The sequence below is a fragment of the Tachysurus vachellii genome, chromosome 7, assembly GCF_030014155.1.
Source record: "Tachysurus vachellii isolate PV-2020 chromosome 7, HZAU_Pvac_v1, whole genome shotgun sequence".
Lineage (NCBI taxonomy): Eukaryota > Metazoa > Chordata > Actinopteri > Siluriformes > Bagridae > Tachysurus > Tachysurus vachellii.
Window position 1 is genome coordinate 18,942,173 of NC_083466.1, and position 21,806 is coordinate 18,963,978.

General features: G+C 37.5%; 1 protein-coding gene across 2 annotated transcripts in view; it reads right to left on the minus strand.

Annotated features, from left to right (window-relative positions):
* The window catches only part of nlgn2a (neuroligin 2a), a 166,090-nt gene that overhangs the window by 48,988 nt on the left and 95,296 nt on the right, over positions 1-21,806 (minus strand). Inside the window, exons 3-4 of one of the 2 annotated variants that reach the window (XM_060874776.1) lie at positions 21,381-21,434; positions 762-911 (exon numbers count right to left, since the gene is read on the minus strand). In XM_060874776.1, coding sequence (XP_060730759.1) covers positions 762-911; positions 21,381-21,434 — 204 coding nt within the window. The remainder of the gene's footprint in view (positions 1-761; positions 912-21,380; positions 21,435-21,806) is intronic. The other variant, XM_060874777.1, reaches the window with a different exon arrangement.

Consider the following 21,806-nt stretch of genomic DNA (forward strand, 5'->3'; position numbering starts at 1 on the left):
ATTCCATAGACAAAAGCTAAGCTATGTTTCATCGTGACATAATCGGGTTGAAATTCAGCAGTAAATACAGTGAAAGCATCACTGACAGCATTACGCATGTCAAACACTCTTTTGGGTGACACAAAACACCAGAGTAGTTTTTATAGTTGAATTACATTAAAGCAGGGCTTTCTAAAATAGCACATCTTTTTGGTGGTTGCATGATTGCTATCAGGGCAGGGATTTTCACCTTCACTGATGGTGTTTCATAGCCTCTCGGCTTTAATATGCAATAAAAATCATGACAGTAATATGGTAAGCTGATGTAGGTGCAGAATAAGAGTGTTAAATACTACCACAAAATGTCCAAATTCAGTCTTGGTTATAGCACTGAACAAATTAGTGTTTCTGCTCCAACATACCATTTAACTCAGCACAAGATTCATTAGTTTAATTCAACAGTCAAGAGAGAAATTTAGGGTCAATGCTGCTTTACAATAACCAGAAAAGAAATTCTGCTCTAATGATATTAGTCTTATCAGGTATGAGCGATGTGACTTTACTAGGATGTGCATTACTATAACAGCAGCAATAATCTGACTTAAATTCCAAGAAGAGTCAGAAACTGTTCTCTGACCTGTAACTGACAGCCTGAATCTGATCTTGAGGCTAATATCTGTAATCTATCGCAGGGAATCACGGTTTGATTACAGATTGTTAGATCTACCTAAAAATGTACAAATGTACAGGAGATTATTTTGAATAAGAGACAGGAGACTCACCTAGCACTCCCAGTCTATAGTTCATGGTCACCACAATGACATTGCCGTAAGCTGCCAGCACGCTTGCGTCAAACATGTTTCCGGTTCCTTCCATGTACGAGCCGCCATGAATGAACAGCATGACAGGTTTCTTCCTCCGGTCGCGAATATCTGAGAACAAATTATTGAGAACACATAGAAGAGCAAATGAGTTGAAGTTAAGGATGTGGTAAAAGCACTGAGTCACCAACAGGTACTTTGGTAAAAAATGTCAACGTGATGATGCTTTGCTGCTTAATTCTGCAGGTTCTAAGAAAACAGGCATGGACTGCTTCTGACGACAGAAAATATAGATCCGCTAATGGACTATGAATCAAAAGACCAGAACTGTGCCTTTTGTGTTCTTTTGGTTGGCATTGATTTATTTCTGTTAAAATCCAAATTTCATATCTAGTTTTCAATAATCTTACATCGTTCATATTTAATCACAAATAGTTTAATTAATTCTATATTAGTAGAATTGTAAGAAAAGGACAAACCGTGCAATCCTCATGAAAAATATGAAAGACAGTTAAAATCCAAGGCCTGCCAGAGAAGAAGTGTTTTGCCTTTGGCTCTGCACATCTCAATAGCTGAATTGAATGATCTCTCAATTATAAGTTACACTGGATAAACATGCTGCTTAATTACAAAATGCAAATATAAATTGGAGATAGCTGCTTCAGTTCTTTGCTCCAATATATAATGAAATAAAATGAAAGATCTTGTAAACAATTACTGAAATATTTTTAATAGTTATCTGTCAGGATGTATTAAGTGCTCTTGAAAGACCCAGATATCAGTGAGGCCAAAACATTAAACAAACATACACCCACATACACTCAACCTCTGTGTGCAAATGTAGCCTCTGAAACACCAATTTACACCCACACACATCAGAGATATGTTCTTTCACCCCATGCATGAACATGGCCAATACAGACAGGGGAATCTTTGATTGTATCTCACTGTGCTAACTGCCTTAACATGATTGCCCCTTTCCTTCCCAATGGACCCATTCAATCAGCTTGCTGTATTGGATGGCACTGTGCCATCACTCAGACCCACAAACATACTAACACATGATAACATATGAGCCATGACCACATAGACATTACATGTGACTGTGGCATGAGTTGAGTGATTGATGGCCTCTATACCCTCCTTTCCTTCTCTCATTCCTTCTTTTTACCCACTCCCTCTTGATCTTAACCACTTCCTTCTTTGAAATAAACTTTAAAGAGCCTTTCTTCCACCCCGTATCCTATCACTGTTTCTCTCCACTTCATTCAAAATCCTCTTTGCCCCTCTCTCATCTCCTACAGATCCATTTAAAGCCCCAATCTTCCTTTCTAAAAGCTCCACAAACATCACAGTCATTTTTATAACCTGATCTAGTCTTGCTTTTGAATTTGCACACAGCACACAGGATAGTGTAAAATGATCCATATGGGAAGACATAGATGAGAGCAGAGGAGAGTGAATCAGGGAAGAAAGGGAGAGTGAGAGGGAGGATTAGAGAGAAGGTCATATGGAGGTTGAAAGGTAGGGAGAGATAGAGGAGATAGAGGATGAGGGATTGGGAGAGATATTCGGAAGGAGTTACGGAGATCATGAGGGTGTCAGTGGCCCATCAGGTATTAAAATCCACCTCAGATGCATGTGGCCAAATCCTCCTCATTGTCCGCTTTATAAGGAACACCTGTCACATGCAGATTTTAAGCAGCTATCTAATAAGCTAATCATTTGGCTGTAGTGTAACAGTTATCAGTTAACTGTAGGCTAAACAAAAGGGCTGGTTTGATTTGGTTGATTAACTGGTGATCTCCTGTCCAGTCTACGCAATGCAGACTAAGAGTTTACATAGACAGTGAGTGTATATTTGCTTATATTTGTGAATGGCAGAACATTCAGTCAAGTCTCTGATGTACATCATAGACAACGTCACCAACGTCCCTCTATGTGTCTTCAAAAGAAGAATATGAGATGATCCCACATGTTTTTCAAGCGATCAAAAATACTGGAACATGTGATTGACAGGTGTCTCTTGTTGTCCAGGTGCCCTCTTAAAATGAATCTTTAAGTAATTAATAGCACTGAATGTCTACTCTATGTATTCTTTGATTGAGGCTTGGGATTCACCTGTAAATACTGCATTATTTGTTAAGAAAAAAACAACATGAAAATAGGTAGCTGGACAAAAACAAAGCATTTTGAAATTGTAAGTAAAATCAATCAGCTCCATTTCAATAACAATGGGCACAACCTGTATAACAATCTGGAATGTCCTGAAAAAGAAAAAAAAAAGCACTGTTGTACTAGCAAACAAACACTGAACACAACCATTGTGAGAGATGTGAAAGAAAACCCTAAAAGAAACACAGTCAATGACATCACCAGCAATCTCCATAGGGAGGGGTGAAGGAATCACAGTCTACTGTTTGAAGAAGACTTTGAGAGCAGAGGCCAATTTCCATGGCAATTCATCCAATCTAATTGGGAGAAACCTCATCATGCAGAAAGACAATGTGCCAAAACACACTGCCAACACATCAAAGGACTTCATCAGGGGAAAGAAGGGGAAGGTTTTAAACTGGCCAAATCAATCACCAGACCTTAAGCCAAGAGAGCAGCATTTCACCCCCTGAAGAGAAGACTCAAGGGAAAAAACCCCAAAACAAACAACAACTGAAAGAGGCTGCAGGAAAAGCATTGAAAATCATCACTAAATAAGAATGCAATGTCAATGGGCCACCTTTTTGATGTAGTTACTGCAAGCAAGAGATATACTACCAATTATAAAGAGCTATTTATTTTTATTTACATTAAGAATATTTGTCCTAGTACTCAGCTAAATTGGGTGCTTGAACACCAAAGGTGCCATGTTCTAAGTTGTTTAACATGTTTAGATCAGGAAGTATCAGGAAATATAAGTTTCATATCGATCTTCTGATCTCAAACCCAACAGTGTAGAGCAAAAACAAATGAATTAACCTTGCTGTTTCAATGCTAAGACTGATAATGAAAATAAAATCTTATATAAAATAAAATGTTATATCTTAGTGAAATAAATATTCAAGGAAATTACATGTTTCAGTACTCATTTCACAACTGTAGGATATTACATTTGAATATTACAATTTTAGATACTTTACAAACACCTGATGTTGGACTGTAAACTAGTCCACAGGGTTTGGAAAGAGAGAATGTTGAGTTTGGACACATACATTCAGCCATCAGACAGTGTTGTTAAAAAAAGAATTATTATGCTGTTGTACAGAATATAAAATCTGTCAGGTGCTAAAACTGTGGTCAGCAAGCAGGCCACAAATTAATCTCCAGGCACATGATTGAAAGATGTCTGTAAAGGTCTGGAAAAACAAAATGTTATTATGAAAACATTATAAAAGTATTATTATTATTATTATTATTATTATTATTATTATTATTATTATTATTATTATTATTATTATTATTGTTGTTGTTGTTGTTGTTCTTGTTCTTGTTCTTGTTGTTATTTTTATTTATTTTACCAAGGGACCAGAGGAATACGGTGTGAAGGGCTAGAGGAGGGGAGGCAAGTAGTGCCAGAGGGATGGAGAACGAAGGGCCAGATGTAGAGTGAGGTACAGAATCAGATGGAAGGAGGGGAAGAGAACAAGACGAAGGGATTTATGGAGAGAAAGATACAAGGACTGTAAAGCCTCATCACTGCTGATCCTTTCATGCAGAACACAGATACTGGATTGATTAGAGACAAACTTGTGTTTATTGCTCTGTGTTTGTTTGTGTGTGTGGGGGGGGTGGGGGGGTGGGGGTGGGGGTCCCTGTTTGGCGGCAGTAGTTTTTCGACTGTGGAGTTTCTATCTCTTGTGTGAACTTAATTAGTTCCAAATCCATTGGACACAGCCATTCTTGCTTGACATTCTTTTTTCTCTGTTCTCCACCCTCCCCTCATCCCATTAAAATGCTTCTACAACACAATGGGCTCTTGGTGAAGTGAGACTGTGGACTGGATGAATCTATTTCTTATGCTGTCGAGCTCCATGGTCATTGTTATTGGGTGTTGTTCAGTTACTGGATATACCGAATGGGTATACAATTTGCAAATCAGTTGTGGTTGTGGTATTTGTGCTTGAAGAAAAATCATTTTCCAGAGAAGATGAAACATTTAATCAATGTCATTTTCATATCAATACCTATTTGTGGTACATTTTCTAATTGCTCTATAGTTTAAAGACAATTCTAACATTTGGAAACTGTGTTTACTCTCTCTTTTATTAAGTCTTTGAGTCTCCCCTCCTAGCTTCAGTCAGTCTACTGGCACTTTGTTCCACTAAAACTCGAACTCTGTCTTTCAACTTCTGGCCTTTGAACGTCTAACCCACAGGCACCTGAACTCATTCTCTAAACCTGACTTCACTACTTCGGTAGATTTCTTTGTAAAGAGCTCATCAGTGAAATTAATGGGTTTTGTGTGGAGTTGGAATGAACTCTTGTAGACACTGTGCTCCTCAGGAGATGACACTTTTTAAAATCATCTATTCATAGCTGATCATTTTTTCAGAGCATGCCTGGAATTCACCTTCCTTTAAAGTCACACAAAGCATTTTATATTCTCTAATGAATAAGGAATTTCTTGATGTGGCAGTTTCACAGAAAAATCATCAGACAACAAGAAAAAGGAAGAGAAGTGCTTACTTTTCCCTAAGAATACAATCTCAAGAAATATGCAATTAATATAAAAGTCACCAAACCCTGTATGTGACAGCACATCTACTTTACTCTACAACATGTTGGGTTAAACACAGCCCACCCAGTAACCCAAAACTAAGGCCTTCCTTCATAGTTGTAGAGGTGGTGGAGAAAACTGGATGCTTTGTAATTTAGATTACATACTGGGAAATGTAGACATAATTAAATCTCAGTCATGGCCTGCTCTATATAAGGATTTTAGCAACAGGAAAACTCACCATACACTTTGATTTGAACACCTATACACCTCCTTTCTAGTTGGAGATTCGGTGCCAATGATTCATGAGCCTCAGATTCTTGTTCTTGTTGAACAGGAGAAGAAACCAATGTGGTCTTCTGCTGTTGTAGCTCATCCATGTCATGGCTCAATGTTTTGTGCATTCTGCTCACCACAGTTGTAAAGTGCGATTATCTGAGTTACTGTAGACTTCCTGTCAGCTCAGACCAGTCTGGTCATTTCTCTCTGATCTCTCTCCTCAACAAAGCATTTCTGCCCACAGAACTTTCACTCACAAGATGTTTTTCCAATCTCTAAAAACTGTTATGTTTGAAAATCTCAATGAGATCAGCAGTTTATACTCACCCAGCTTATCTGGCACCAACAACCATGACATGGTTAAAGTGAAAGAGATCATACTTTAAGATGAACTGAAGCATATCTCGAATATGTAATGTGGCTAACTTGTTGCAGGAATTTAAACAGTCCCAATCTAGATCTGAGTTTACTAAAATGATTTGGGCTTCAGATTCCTTGTTGAGAGCAATGCTGTCTGGCCAGGTTGGTAGTGTGGGTGAGGTTGTCTACGGCAGTCAGCCTACAGGCGCTGGTGCCAAATAGCCAGCTGAAAATGTATGTGGGCTGTAAACCATCCAGAGCTGACACATCCATCGGATCCCTAGACCAAGGGAATGGGCAAACCCAGCACACATTGAAAGGGGGTGAGGCCTGTGGAAGAGTGGAGCAGAGAGTTTTGAGCATATTCTTCCATTGGGAGGAAGTCGCTCCATATGTGTGGTTCCTGGCTGCATTATGATCTTAGATATCAGCCAAGGTCCTAGTTAAGATGTTCATCCATTAGTCTTAACCATTAGACTGGCCATTCTGTCACTTCCTGTACCTTGCTCTTCTGCATTGTGCAACTCCCTGTCTGCTTATGACCCAGGAAGGAAATAATGACATTTTTCTACCTTGACGTATTATTGATGTTGGAGTCGGACAATACCTGGTGTACTTGAGAGACATGGTCTTCTTAAGAATTGTATTAAATCAGGATGTTGTCAGTGTACAGTGTACATTGGTCAGGCCATATGGCATTATCCAATATGCATAGTGCCCCCTAGTGGTGTGAAATGCTGTTTTCCATTCATCCTCCTCCCATATTCTCATAAGATTATTGGCCATCCTTAAGTCCAACTTGGATAATAAATTTGCTTCACAAAGTTGTTCCAAGGCAAAAGTAAATAATGGCAGGGGGTAAGATTAGCAAACAGTGATGGAGTTCAGTCCTCTGTAATCAATGCAGGGTCTCAGACCACCATCTTTCTTTTCAATGAAGAGGAATCCGGCGGCAGTGGGTGATGTAGAGGGACGAATGAATCCGGCTGCCAGCTCTTACTCAATCTTCTATTGCTTTTGGGAAGTGAGGTGTTAGGGAGTAAATCTATAGCTCAGTCACATAGACAATGTGAAGGCAGTTTATTAGCGCAGTCTTTATTGAAAACCTTGAGTAGGTTGTGATATTCAACAGGTATTTCCAAGGTCCTCAGTGGGTCAGGGCTTTCCATGGTTGTGGCATAACATGGTCGAGTGATGGGTTAGAAAAAGCAATGTTTTTGCCACTGTGGAGTCCAATGAGAGAGTTCCATGTCTTGCCAGGAGATTTAGGTGTTATGGATGTGAAGCAAGGGAAATCCTAATATAATGGAATTTGAAGGTAATTGAATAATAAATAGTACCAGCTCCTTCACATAAAACAATCCTTTTTTGCAGCATGATGTGTACAGTTTGATGCATGGTAAATCCATTCCCTAAGGGGTCGATTGTCCACAGCCGTAATTTTCATAGGTGTCACATAGTGGGACAGTGGGTAGCTGTAATTCTTCCACTAGCTGACTGTGGATCAGGCTGACTGCAGATCTGGAATCCACTAGGGCTGAGAGTTAATGCATTTTTTAGCATAACAAAGTAATGCTAAACACAAGAAAGGCTTGGTATGTCACAGAGGCAAAAAATATTTTGCCTTCAACCACTGAAAATATGCTTAAGAAGCTCTAATGTTGTTGTTACACTTTGTGAGACTGGACAATATAAACCAGCATGTTGGATTGTCACCAACAAATAACCCAATTAAACTACCCAATATGTGTAACTCAGCAGTTGGATTAAAATAGCAACCCAAAGTTCTTTAAACTGCACATTAACATATCTAAAAACCTGTATTTGCATATAGGAAACTTTTTTCCAATGCAATTTTTAAATATAATTTGACAAAGCTGTTGTAGTGTCACTTTTCACATATTAATACCCATGATAGGATACATTAAAATAGTGACAACATTTTATACAATTTAGTGCAACTCTAAGGATAAGGCTCCACCAATAAGCATTTTTTTTTTTTGCCCTCTCACACAACAGCTGAGACTTTTCTGCATTTCTGTCATCAGGCTAATGAAACTAGTGCATCCACTTACGTATCAGACAAATAAAGTTTCTCTTCTACCTTATGCCATCAGACTTGCCCACTTGTCTTCCTCCTGAATACATTTTACTAATTACCTTATTTCATCTGTACTCTCTCATGTAAGACTTAAAGATTTAAAGTGGCTTCATTTATTTAACTTGTAAAAACCTGACATTTTTATGGTCTATTGACTATTGTGATGTTTAATGTTTAATGTTTTAATGTTGCCCACAGTTGTATCAGCATAATCCTCAATACGAGCTGCATCTTTAATAATATATTATTACTTGTTGCCCCCTTATATAGGCCGTTATTGTTTAATTATTAATAATTAATTAGAAATAATTAAATATCCATATCTCTTTATTTCGTTTCTGATGTACATGTGCAACGGATAACAGGTTCAGATTGCAAACATGTGTGTCTGTGCCTTAGGTTGAATTTAAATGTATTTTCATTTACTGCCAAAAGTAGGAGAACAAATAGTTAGTACTGACATGTGACCCGGTATTGAACAAAATTACAAGGTGAATCAACCTCTGCAGTACATTTTCTTTTAAACAGTTCTCTGTGCTTGAGGCTGGTGGGAGTGAAGTACTTTATAGCTCATATAAGAGTTCATTTTTACTTTGATCCACTCCCATTGACACAGAGGCTGAGCATGATGCATCAATGTACTGACTAAATCCATGAAAATTCCTTATTTCACAAAATAAATACACCCATAAAAATGTGTGTATTTGAAGTGAATTTACTCAATTTATTACAAATATTAACGTTTTCAATTCCACAAAGCTTTTTTTAAAAAAAAAAAATATATATATATATACAAATCATTTAATACAAATATGCAATTTTGTGTGTATTAATTTCTTATGCTCGGCTTTGTATTATTATAATTGAACATAAATGAACAACAGAATAATTTGAATTTGAATCAACAAATGAAACTAAATCCCACTGTATACTTTAATAGGAATACCTGTAGACCTGGTCGAAAGCTTCAGTTCTTGTTAAAGTATGATCTCTTTCACTCTAACCATGTCATAGTTGTTGGTGCCAAATAAGCTGGGTGAGTATTTTATAAACTGCTGATCTCATTGGGATTTTCAAACATGAGTTTTTAGAGATTGGGAAAACAAAAAAACATTTCACCGTGAGTGAAAGTTCTGTGGGCAGAAATGCTTTGTTGAGGAGAGAGATCAGAGAGAAATGACCAGACTGGTCTGAGCTGACAGGAAGTCTACAGTAACTCAGATAATCACACTTTACAACTTTGATGAGCAGAAGGCACAAAACATTGAGCCATGACATGGATGAGCTACAACAGCAGAAGGCCATATTGGTTTCTTCTCCTGTTCAACAAGAACATGAGTCTGAGGCTCATGAATCATGGGCACTAAATCACCAACTAGAAAGCAGGTAAATAGGTGTTCAGATCAAAGTGTATGGTAAGTATATACATGAAAGCGTCTTAAACCTTATTTATATTCCTTATTTAGAACAGGAAATGACTGAGATTTAATTCTGTTTACATTTTCCAGTATGTAAATAAAATTACAAGGCACCCAGTTTTCTCCAGGAAAAAGAGAGAGCGCAAGCACAATATGACAAATAAAGAAAACTAGTATGTAATTCGGTCCTAAATAAAGGTCTTCATTTGCTCTCCATATGATGGCCTCATAATAGCATCATCAGAAACAACTGCACTATTCTAGCTCGCACTGTTCATTCCTCCTCATCTTTCACCCACTTTTCCTCTGATCCCTTTCTTCTACTTATTCTTTTCTACTAGCTGGTACTTTCGGCGTATGTGTGTCTCTGGCCTCTCATTAAGGGACTTCATCTAAAGTCGTCTAAAATCTCAAGATAGCTAGCACAGTGTTCTTTCTATTTCTTTAATAAACCATATACTCTCCTTCTCTCCCTCCCCAAACCCCATACTTCCAACAACTCCCCCTCCTCTTTTAGCACTCTGAGCATTCCCTTATCTCTCTTTCATCTTGTGCTCTTCTGTCACTCCACTCCTCTCTCCTTCTCTGCCTTATTTGCTGCATTCATGACATCATTCAGAGCATTTCCATGTCTCTCTTCTCCCGTCCTCCCCACTTTTTTCTCCCCTCCATTTCTTTCTAGAATACCTTGAATTAGCTATAGGTATTGCTAAAAATTAAGTTGATTTTGACTATAAAAATGACACGGAAATGACTGCCCTGCCTTGCTTATGCACATCGTACCCAGAAACAAAAGATACATTGCCGATGGTTCTCCACTAGTCATTGAGAGATTTTTCTCTCTCATGCGGCAATCCTCTTTTCACCCTGCACTCTCTCACTTCTTTACCACTGATTCTTGTTTACTTGATTATGGTGACAAAACAGACAAGAGAACAAACGTTTATGCTGTTGTTATGTTATTATTCTTTCGTTTTGTTATTATTATAAGTGTTCTAGCTTTCTGTATAGATCATGTTGAATAGGAGCCAGTTAAAAAAAGTTTTTAATTGCTAGCATTTTAGCTAAGTGTGTTTTTCCTCATGCAGTGAATGTCATACTTTGATTATGTTGCTGGTGTTAAGTTATGCATAAAATCACTCAAATAAAATCAGTTTATAACATGGGCATTGAAAGCAGTGGTGCGGAGGATATGTAGCAACACCTTCTGCTAGTATTTCTGCAAACTGCAAACAGATCTACAACTGCTAATATAGATAAACAAAGATATAATATTTGAGTATAAATTTACAGTATTAAAAATACTATAAAAATAGTATTTCGAGACGTTTTTGAGTTTGAATCTCAGAGATAGGATTTCTTTTACACTACAGTGATTTGCCAACAATTATTATTATTTTTTTAAATGAATGAACAGCAGTTGTTTTTAACTACTTGATTGAACGTCTTGAAATTTTAAAACTTTAGGACAGAGTTCTTTGTGTGCCAAAATCAAGATACACAATAGTAATAAAATAACAGAAACTAACATTTGTGTCTGGAAATGTACTGACTCACAATGCATCTACATTTGAGCGTCTTCCCATACATACAGTATTAAATAACTATAGCTTACAGAAACCTTTGCACGACCGATCATTAGATTCTTCTCATTGCTCAACCAATGTGTATTAAGATAAGATAAGATAAGATAAGATAAGATAAGATAAGATAAGATAAGATAAGATAAGACATACCTTTATTTGACCCACAATGGGGAAATTTCACTGTTACAGCAGCAAAGAGTAAGAAAATGCAAATATATAAAAAGAATAGAGACATAATATAATATACAGTATATACAAAAACATAATTTTTAGGTTTGTACTATGTACTTTGTACAAACTGATAATGTGTACTATTCAACATCCTAATGTATTGAAATGAGCGCATTAATTTAAATCTTTGGCTCATGTTACATGTGGTATATATGATTGTAACCAACACCTGAGATGTCTTAAAAGCATAATAAGTTCTTATGGTCATAGCACATACCATTGTATGATATAGTTCTTAAAATTTCAGTGGCCCCAATGGAAAAACACCTTCCAGTGTCCCTTTTTGTAATCAGTATAAATACCAACTTTCAAATTAAGCACATGATCTATCAACAACATTGTAGAGATGCCAGCAGACAAAGTTTTGCAAATTTTGCAAAATGTACTTTAGCACTAAAGTACATGCGAGTTGAATCAAGAGCGGTGATTAATGGCTTGTCATCAAATGCCATCATCAGTCAAAATACCATTTTTAAGTAACAAGTTTAACAGAGGAGATAAGACTAGAGTGAAGGCTCATGTAGATGCTTTTATGGCCAATGTTATTACTTGTAATTCAAATTAAACCTTGATAAAGAGATACTAGTGGTGTTTTTTTTTTTCAGGATAATAATAAATTAGTTTAAGATAATTACACAAAGGATACTTTAGTTGACAAGTCATTTTTTGACACCAAATCCAGTTTATAATGTAAAGATGACATAATATAATGTAAATGAATTTTAATAATTTTACTTGCCCATTTGAAAATATTGAAATAGTAATTTTACTTTTAGTTTTTCAATGCTGGCAACTTCCAGTGAAACTGGAATTTGTTGTTATGTAAACTTCCAGGCCATGTATTATGAGGCTAATGTTTGCACCACTAAGTAATCCATATAATAGAGATGTAGCCTGGCACTTGGACCATCTTCAACTGGCTATATTACTTAAGCTGGGTGTTAAAGTATAATAGGATATGTAGGTTTACCTTATATTTTTAAAGGCTTGGGGTATTTTGGATCAAACTCGGCTGAAAGTATTCTGTAAAGTACTTTTTTTCCTGCAGTGTGAGACATTCTGTTTAAATTTCCAAATATACTGATAGAAACTGGTAAGGCATGAACACTTAAATTCAGACAGATAGACATGGACACATATCTTATATCAGTGCCTGACTTTATCATCCAGTTAAGAACCTGGAAATTCAAAACTGACAGTAGCTTTTTTTCCAATCCTCTTTCTGCACATGATTCAAATTCACAGAAGGAAATGAGGAAGCAGACAGTCTGACAGCGCTTAAAACTTTCATTTGGCCCAAATGATTCTCCAGCTCTAAGAAGGAACTGGATTTAAGATTATGTTTCACATTTTCTTAACATCTTATTGCTTATTCTCTTTGAAAAATCTCAACTTATTTCAATTAATATTAGCAATGAGAAGCAAAGTTCTCAAAGCCGATGTGGATAAGAACGGACCAATGGGAATAAAATGGATCAAGACTGTCTAAGAAAGCACTAGGAATTGATTAGACATACATTTTCATATATTTGATACATTCCCTATCGATATTTTTAAGTATACTGCTTGGAAATGGACAATGTATACTATTTTAATATCATTTCAAGGTTCATTTATAAACCCAAGCCAAGTTTCTGGTAAGATTAAAAAGTGCTCTAATGAATTTAATGCAGTCCATTAAATTCCAGTCTCATTAAGGTTTGATTAATGCTTGCTCAGCAATTACCTCTCTCTGTATATATCCATCTCCTCCCCCTAAGTCTGATCCTCATATATTTACCCCTCCTCTCTCTCTCTCTCTCTCTCTCTCTCTCTCTCTCTCTCTCTCTTGCTTGCTCTCTGATTTTCTATGTTCAATTCATTTGAAATAGGGTCTGTCAGCTTTTAACTGCTGTGTGTGTGTGTGTGTGTGTGTGTGTGTGTGTGAGAGAGAGAGAGAGAGAGAGAGAGAGAGAGAGAGAGAGAGGGTAATGTGGGCAAGATGCTGACAGCCCTGTAGCTGGTGCAGATGCAGCCAGGGGTTGACAGCCTGCTGATTACCCTGCACACACACACACACACACACACACACACACAATAGACTACCTGATAGTTCTTTCAACAGCTTAACCCATTCTTTGCCAACAAACCTCCTCTTTTATTCTTATTTCCCTCTCTAATATCCCTGCCATCCAATCTGCAGGTTTCTATAGTAATTAGCTACTGAAGTTCATGTTTTGTTTTCACACACTGCTTTCCTATACTGACTTTTCGTTGGTGAAGTACCAGTAGGGGAAGTTGCTCTGTCCACAAAGATATCATGATAAAGACTGTTTATTTGTGCCACATAATGACACAGATTTCCTCTTTTTATGTAAGACCTTCTGGGTAAACTCCAAATTATCTTCTAATAGCATCTCGTAAATGTAGTTTGAGATATTGCTGATATTTTATGATGATTTGTGTGTGAAGAGACATGAACAGCTACTGTAACTCCTGTCTCCTGTCACTCAGGTTTCCTTAAAAGAAATGGTTTATTAAATGCATTCAGTGCATTAATTTGCTTGTTGTTAGCTGCTAAGTCTGAGCTTTGAGCATAGCTTTGTGACTTTGTAAACTACTCTTAGGAACTGGCATACTGTAGCTAATGTTAGTGGATAGCTAGGCAGTCTCACCCTTTTATCAGAGCAGAAACCCTTGAATTAAATCAATCCTTGTCAGTATCAGCTGTTCTTTAAGAACACTGGACACCACTGGGCTATCAAACAACTAGATAATCTCACTAATATTTAACTTTGTTCACACACTGTTTAACTTGCATTTATGTGATGATATTCCCCTGAGAAGACACTATCTCAAATAAGCCCAAACAATCTCTGGAAAGTGCACTTCTCCATAGGCCCTCTCTCCACAAAGTGTAAGAAGTAAACAAGCAGAGTCAAAGCTTTTAACCAAAGCTGAACAGTTTTTTTGTATTAAGGAGGTGGCTGCATCCTATGGTTTCTCACATCTACACTCAACTGTGCTGCATGGTTTATTGTTAGAAAATAAACTACTCCCACAAAGAAAACTTTTTTGTGTCAGTCATAAAGGCAACCCCTAAATGCATATATATATAAAATATTAGTTTCCTGCACACTGTTAGTGTTAAATGTGAGATGTTAAATACAGTGATAGCCTCAATAAATGCAGCGGAAAAAACAAATGGCCAACTGAAACTGAAACTTGGACAAAAGCCTTTAAACAGACTGCGTCCATCAGAATGCTGAGAATAATTTGTTTAATTTTTTTTTTTCGTTTCTTGACAAGCCTTTGATGAGCACTGTAAAGACTAATAAAATGAAATACACAGAGCAATGAAAATACAGTAATCTTAACATAGAGCATTGCATTTTGATCTGTAAATAAAATCACTTATAATGTGCATATATCTCATGTTAAATGTCATAAAATTCCAGGTGAACTCAAGATTATGGATAAAACTGATAGTATTATTTAGGATTTCATAGCAGTTTATAACTGTCTTAAGGTTTCTTTAGTGCATACACATACTTGTTACATACGTCGATCCACAGAAACGTAGGCTGCTTTAAAGGTTAGCATGCTAAAACTGTCGTCATGAGCCAAACGGCTACAGGCTGTTTAAGTGCACATTAAGAGCTATTCCATCTCTTCCATGTGTGTTTGGGGTTTGTCTGTTCTTACTGCGCTTTAGGGGTTTCTTCCAGCTACTCCAGTTTCCTCCTCCAGTCCAAAGACATCTCTAATTTGTCCATAGTGTATGAATGGGTGTGTGAGTGGATGTAAGATTGCACCCTGTGATAAACTGCCATTCTGTCCAGGGTGTTCCTTGCTTTGTGCCCCGAGACTCCTTAGATAGATTTCAGGTTTCCCACAACCCAGTCGGATAAGTGGTGTAGAAAATCGATGGCTGGATGGATAACTTGCTATTTCATTAAACAGAAACTAATAAAGTACTAAATATGCAGCATCAACAGGAAGTGTAAATATATTCCAATTAAAAATTTACAAGCCAATCCAATAGAGCTTATATGTGAAGCTGAAGTGAGAAAAAAATTGCACAGTAGGACAAATTGCTAGGCCACCTGAACTTGCCAGAAATACTACATTATGCCAAATGTTCTCTTACTAACATAAGCAATAAAAAGGAAAGGGAAATATCTGTAATTTACAGTCCAGCACATGGATTAGCATTACAAATTGCATTTTTGTATACTTCCTCATGTGTGGTCATTTAAAGTCAGCACACATCAGCCCTCACAGAAGGTTAGAGTAGAAAAAGGAAACAGAACGTGTCTGATCTCTCTATAATTCTACAGCATCCTCATTAAAAGCAACATGTACGTGAGATACATATACATACATGCACTTCCCAGTGGGAGTAATGCAAGTGCAAGTGCAATCATTCATGTGAGTGCCAATAGCAGCACTATATTACATAAAAGAAACAAGTTGAGCTCTACACTATAGTTATAACACAGACTATTATATAGTTAAAAACATCATATATATAATTAAGGACCACAGCACTGGATAAAAAAGTATATCTCTTACTTCTGGCCTCTGATTAGGGATGTGTCTTGTTCTGTATGTTAGCTGATTTTGGTGGTGCTCTTTGGCTGCATTCATGTAGTGTGGAGTTAATATCAGAATTGCAAATATAACCGATGCAGCTGTCTGTTTTTGCCCTGCATTGAGAGTTGGGATGGATGGGAGCATTAAGAACAATCCAGAACCAAGCTTTAATGCAGAGGTTCCCAGTATGGGAAATTGATTCACAAATGGGGTTGCAAGAGAAACAAAATCCTCTTCCTTTTCATTTATTTTATTTTGCAAATTATTATTAGAAATATTGCTCAAACTACGAAGCTTTAGGATTTAGCTCTCTAATGTTACTTCTATGTACAAACAGAGCTAGTCAGTCTGTTCAATGTTGCTGTGCATAATTCACTAAACATTGTACAATTTGTCTTGTATTTTCATATTGTATTCCATTTGTATTTCTGATATTGACAGAGATGTTTTGGCTCTGACATGCTATCTAGGGAATTAGCTTTTACTCCTAGATGTGCACATAAAATGCACGGACATAGATGTGAATATGTTTTTTGCATGTGCATGCCAAGTCATGTATCAAATACCATTAAAACCATTCACATGACGTGAATTGCGTGAATCTTGTTACAATGTCATCTGTCAAGGAGTAAGATATAATAAGTGAACAGTCTGTTCTAGTTGTTGTACTGGAAGCAGAGAAAATGGCCACCTATAGGATCCAAGCAACTTGGATGAGATGATACCACAATATTCTCTAGGAAGGCAGAGTTCTGGGCAATGTTCTGCTAGGAAAGCTTATGCCCTGGCATTTACTGTATGTATTTATGTACTTAACACATACCACCTTCCTAACATTGTTTCAGACCATGTTCTCCCCTTTATAGCAAAAGTATTCTCTAATGGCAGTGGCAGTGACACTAATTTCCCTAATGACACTGCAAAAATTGGTCAGGAATGGGTTAAGGACCATGACAGAGAGTTTCAAGTGTTGACATGGCCTACAAATTCTACAGATCTGTGGGATGCGTTGGACAAACAAGACTGATACATTGAGGCCCCATAAATATTGCAGTATCTTTTAAACTTTTGTTTGAACACAGACTTTTGACATGACACAGAACAGTATAATGCTATGTGTGCTTTTGGACTTCTTTTGTACTGGGAGTGACAATAAAATGGAAGGAGATATGCTGAAAAGTATTGCTAAAAATGCTCCGCTCCCTAAACCACTGCTTCCTCCATCCTTATTTCTCTCCTCAATTACCAGGGTTGTCACACAGTAGCCAAAACCCTGGGCAGATTTGCTGCTATAGAGACCTCATGCTTCATCGAGGTGAGTCCTTCCACCAAGCCCACCATCAAGCTTTGAAACACTGTGGAAAAGGTAGGTCAAGGACTGATAGGCTGCAACCCTCTGGAACTGCAGTTGAAGGCACTCCTTATGTGTTCCACTTCACTATAACTGAGATGTCTCCACAGGACAAACCAGCAGCTGAAAGTTATGCTCTTCATACAGCACAAGGTTGTGAAAACCTCAAAAAATCCATCTTGTACACCATCAGCTAGACCTCTGTGTAGTATCACCAGGAGGTCTTGGTTTCTGACTCTCAGTGAGATCGGCCCGCTCATACTGACTCTGAGTTTTTTCATGATGCCAGAGTAGCTGTCAACCTGGTAGTGCTGGAGCAAGGACCAATCTCCTGCTGTGGTGAACTCTACAATGTGATACTAGGTCTAGTGCCATTCTGAACATTTCAGCATGATGTATGCAGTGTCTCTCTTCTGATTAATTTCCTGAGTCAGAAACCTGAAAGAGATTTTTTTGACTGGCCAAGGCACCACATTCATTTTATAAAACTATGGAACTTATAAAATAATAAGGGATTAAAATGGTAAGAACTAAATTACATTCTATCAGTTCTATCATTCTGCCAAACATAATTGTATAAAAGGGCTAACCATCTGTAAGAACATTGGGAAAGCAGGTTTCCTTATTTACTGGCCATGTCAAGCTTTAAATTACTTACTGTACCAGGTGGCATGCGCATTCTGTAGTCACATTGTGAATCGGGGATGTCAACTATGATGCATTAGATAAGGCAAACAGATAACAACTATGCACTGTAAGTATTCCACATCAACATCTTTAAACCATGGAGGCAGGTATTCCATCTTGCTCTGGTGACGGTGGTTCCTGGGAGACATAAATTTGATCTGGAGGTGAGCTTAAAAGGTCTTACCATCCCTGAGGCAGACTGCCCAGTTGCAAGGGTTATTCCATTCACCTGATCACAATATTCACATATAACACCACACAGAGTCTTCCCCATCAATTACCCAAACTTAAAAGCAGGTGTTTTTTTTATGCAGACTGGTGGATCGGACAGGGGGCTGGGGCAATGTTGTCCCAGTCGGTGGAGGGGTCAGAGCACCCTGTTCTATACATAAGCAGGAAACACTCCATGGAGATGTTCCTAGTAATCAAGTGGGCATAAAAGAAGGATGGGACAGGTAAGGAGTCATGGTGTTCACCTATGTGTGGTTAATGACAGAATATTTTTGGGTCTTTCTTTTGTCAGTAGTCTGCCACAAGACTAAGTGAGACACAGGCCTGTGGAGCAAAGCAAGTCTTTGAACTTGTACTTTAACTTGAATTTGAAATGAATCATGCAGCAGGACACTGCATATGCTTTTCTTTTGATGAATGGTGAGTAGTGCTGAAAAGTATCATTAAATATATATATATAAAAAAAGCAAGCAGCTCTACCCTCTAAACCCATGTCTCCTTTATCCTTACTCCTGACCGCACCTGCCACGCTTGGCAAAATGGTTTATTCTAAAATAGAACAAATTCTACAATAAAACAGTAAATTGTAGATTATACCACAGTAAACAGTATTATACTACATGCTGTACCCTGTGGGGAACAGAATGTGTAGACTGAATCTGTTGTGTGCATCAAACAATCATTTGATTGATTTATTGAAACATTTTCTTTACAGTATTGCATTTTAGTGAATGAAATTTAATATTGCATAACAGAATCAAGTGCTTTTGCTGGAAACTGTAAAGGGGCAAGTTTGAATGAGTGATCATGCTGGATTTTCAGGCTATGATCTAGATAGGCTTGAATGGGTGAAAGCAATAATGCAAATTAGATCAACACATCCATTTAGCAGCAATTACCGCAAACAGCCAACGTGATATTTAAAGAAACGGTTGCTTATTTTGGATCCCCCTATTGGCCGAAAAGGCAAACTGCAATTGTAATTATCACATTGACAAGCTTTTCCATTTCCTTCCACACAACCATAATCCCTCTGTTAACTAGAAGCAGGGCTGATTAAAGGGATGAAAAATATAAACAAAAGCCTTAAATTTAGAAACTAACAAAACAGATGTTAATTTAGCAAATTACCGTTTTTTCAGCTGGATATAGCTGTCATTCTCTTTCTTTTTGCTGTATGCTTTGTATTACTTCTGCTAAATTATAACCATTGTTGATCTCCCATATCTCACACAGGCTGTCATCGTTCTTTTTTTCTTGCAAAAAATGCAGCTGATTTGATTTTCCATGAACAGCAGTGAATGGTTATTGTTATTTAGTATGTCCACCCATTCTGAACTACATCTTGAACAGAATGTAATCAACACTCCACACTACATACCAAGTGCTGTGCTGTTTCATTTACCAACTGACAGTCCTAATCACACATTTCTACTTTTTTGTCCTTTCTATAGAAATTACTAATAGAACATAGGACATGGCCTACATCTTCCAAGAAGTCCTACTGTTTGAGCTGTGGTTAGAGATCCCTCAGCAACCCCCGGGAGACATGAAAATGGCAGTGAGATGAGCTGACACTGCTGTAGCATCTGTGTGGTGGGTAAAATATAGATGTGCAAGATGGAGTGATGATGTGCTAGACAGGGTGACAGGTTTAACATCGACAGCCCCAGCAGACAGCACACACCCCATAATACAAGACCAGATGAGAGAAAAAGAGGGAGGCAGTTAAAGAAAGAGAGTCTATGAGTGAAGGAGAAAGAGTGAGAGAGAGGGAGGGAGGGAGAGAGGGATATTTGTGGTTGACAGTGCTTGTATAAACAGTTAGTTTTTCTTTGGATAATCAGCTGGGCTCAGGTGGACATACTATCTCTGTGATTCATTCTCTCACAGAATGATGCAAACGTACACACATCTCAATGTTCTGGCTTACCACTGGGTCTCTGAAATGTAATTCTCAATTCCAGATCTTGACAGACAGACCAATCATTTTTTTATTTTCAGAAATGTCTCCCTCTCTTTATACAGATGGGGCATGAAGAGTATGTGAGACCATTATTACCATTATTTAAATGTGCCATTTTAATACCCACTGTCCAGTCCTCCTTAGGACCAAACTTGCTATTCATGTATTGAAAGAAAAAAGCACATTAGCCACAGTGTCGATGTCTTCAGGTAAAAAGAAGACAAACTGGTACAAAAAAAGTAAAAAGAAAGACTGAAAAGGGCAAAGAGAGAAAAAGAGTCTCTTTGGAAATCCAAGAACAGGGCGAAGAATTTCAACATTAAGGCCTTCTCAGTAACAGTATCACAGTTCATCATAATACTTCTTAAAGACAAAGGCCAAAAAGAAGAAAAAGATTTATAAGACATAAATAAACAGGTGCTAAAGGCTGGGCGTGTGTGTGTGTGTGTGTGTGTCTGAGTGCACATTTGAAGGCTGATACACTATTGATGTTTTTCATCTAGCCACACAGTGATTTTCTGATACTTGCAGAGTGGTATTTACTTCGAGCACAGCTAAACCACTCCAGAGCTTCCTCCACTGACACTGTGAGAGCAGAACAGAGTCCAGCTTATTTGTCCTCATTATTGTCGGCCTTACATTTCAGTGATTATAATCTCTCTGAGCTGTACCCAACGCTTCTATACACCAGCAACAGTTGCTCGACTGTAAAATCATGGCTTTAACAACTTTGTTCGAGTATTACGCTTCAAAGCCTTTCCCTCCGATTCTGTTAATAGTGATACAGCCGGACTACAGCTCAGGCTCATTTTGTAAGGTTAGAAAAATACACATTCTCAACACCAGGACCAGTTGTGTCTCTGACTGCTCACCACAGTCATCTAAGCATCCTTTCAGGTTTCACACAGACACACACACAAGCGCGTGTGTGTCTGTGTATGTGTGTGCGCACGTATGTGTGAGTGTGTGTATGTGGTTAACAAAATGCTTCTACACTTGACTAATATGGAAAAGTGACTTTTATTCCCCCCCAAAAAAGACTTAAAAAATACAAGAAAAAAGGAAAAACATGCAACAAAAATACCTTCGTCTCGTGGCCGGTTCATTGTAGATTCATCATGTTTTTTTGTGAGTGGACCTAGGGTTAAGACAAAAAGGAGGGGGGGAAAAGAGAAAAGAGAAAATTCAAAAAATATTACTGTGGTAAGAAAAAAACTAAGAGAAAAACATCAAAAAAAGAAAAGAAGCAAGATCAAAAAAGACAATTCATCAAGAGGTCAGTGATATTATCTTTTTTTGCAAAAGATGAAAAAACAAAAGAAACAAAAAAGGCATCAATAACACACAATAAGTGTATGAAAGACAAACTGTTGGCAAGATCAAAGAATTGTCGTATTAGGTCTGTGAATATTCTCTCTGGCTTATAGAAAGTGGGTTTGTCATTGTTGTGCACTGCTTGTTATTGCCCTCTTTACACTATCTTTAGTGTCTGTGTTTCCAACAGCTTGTT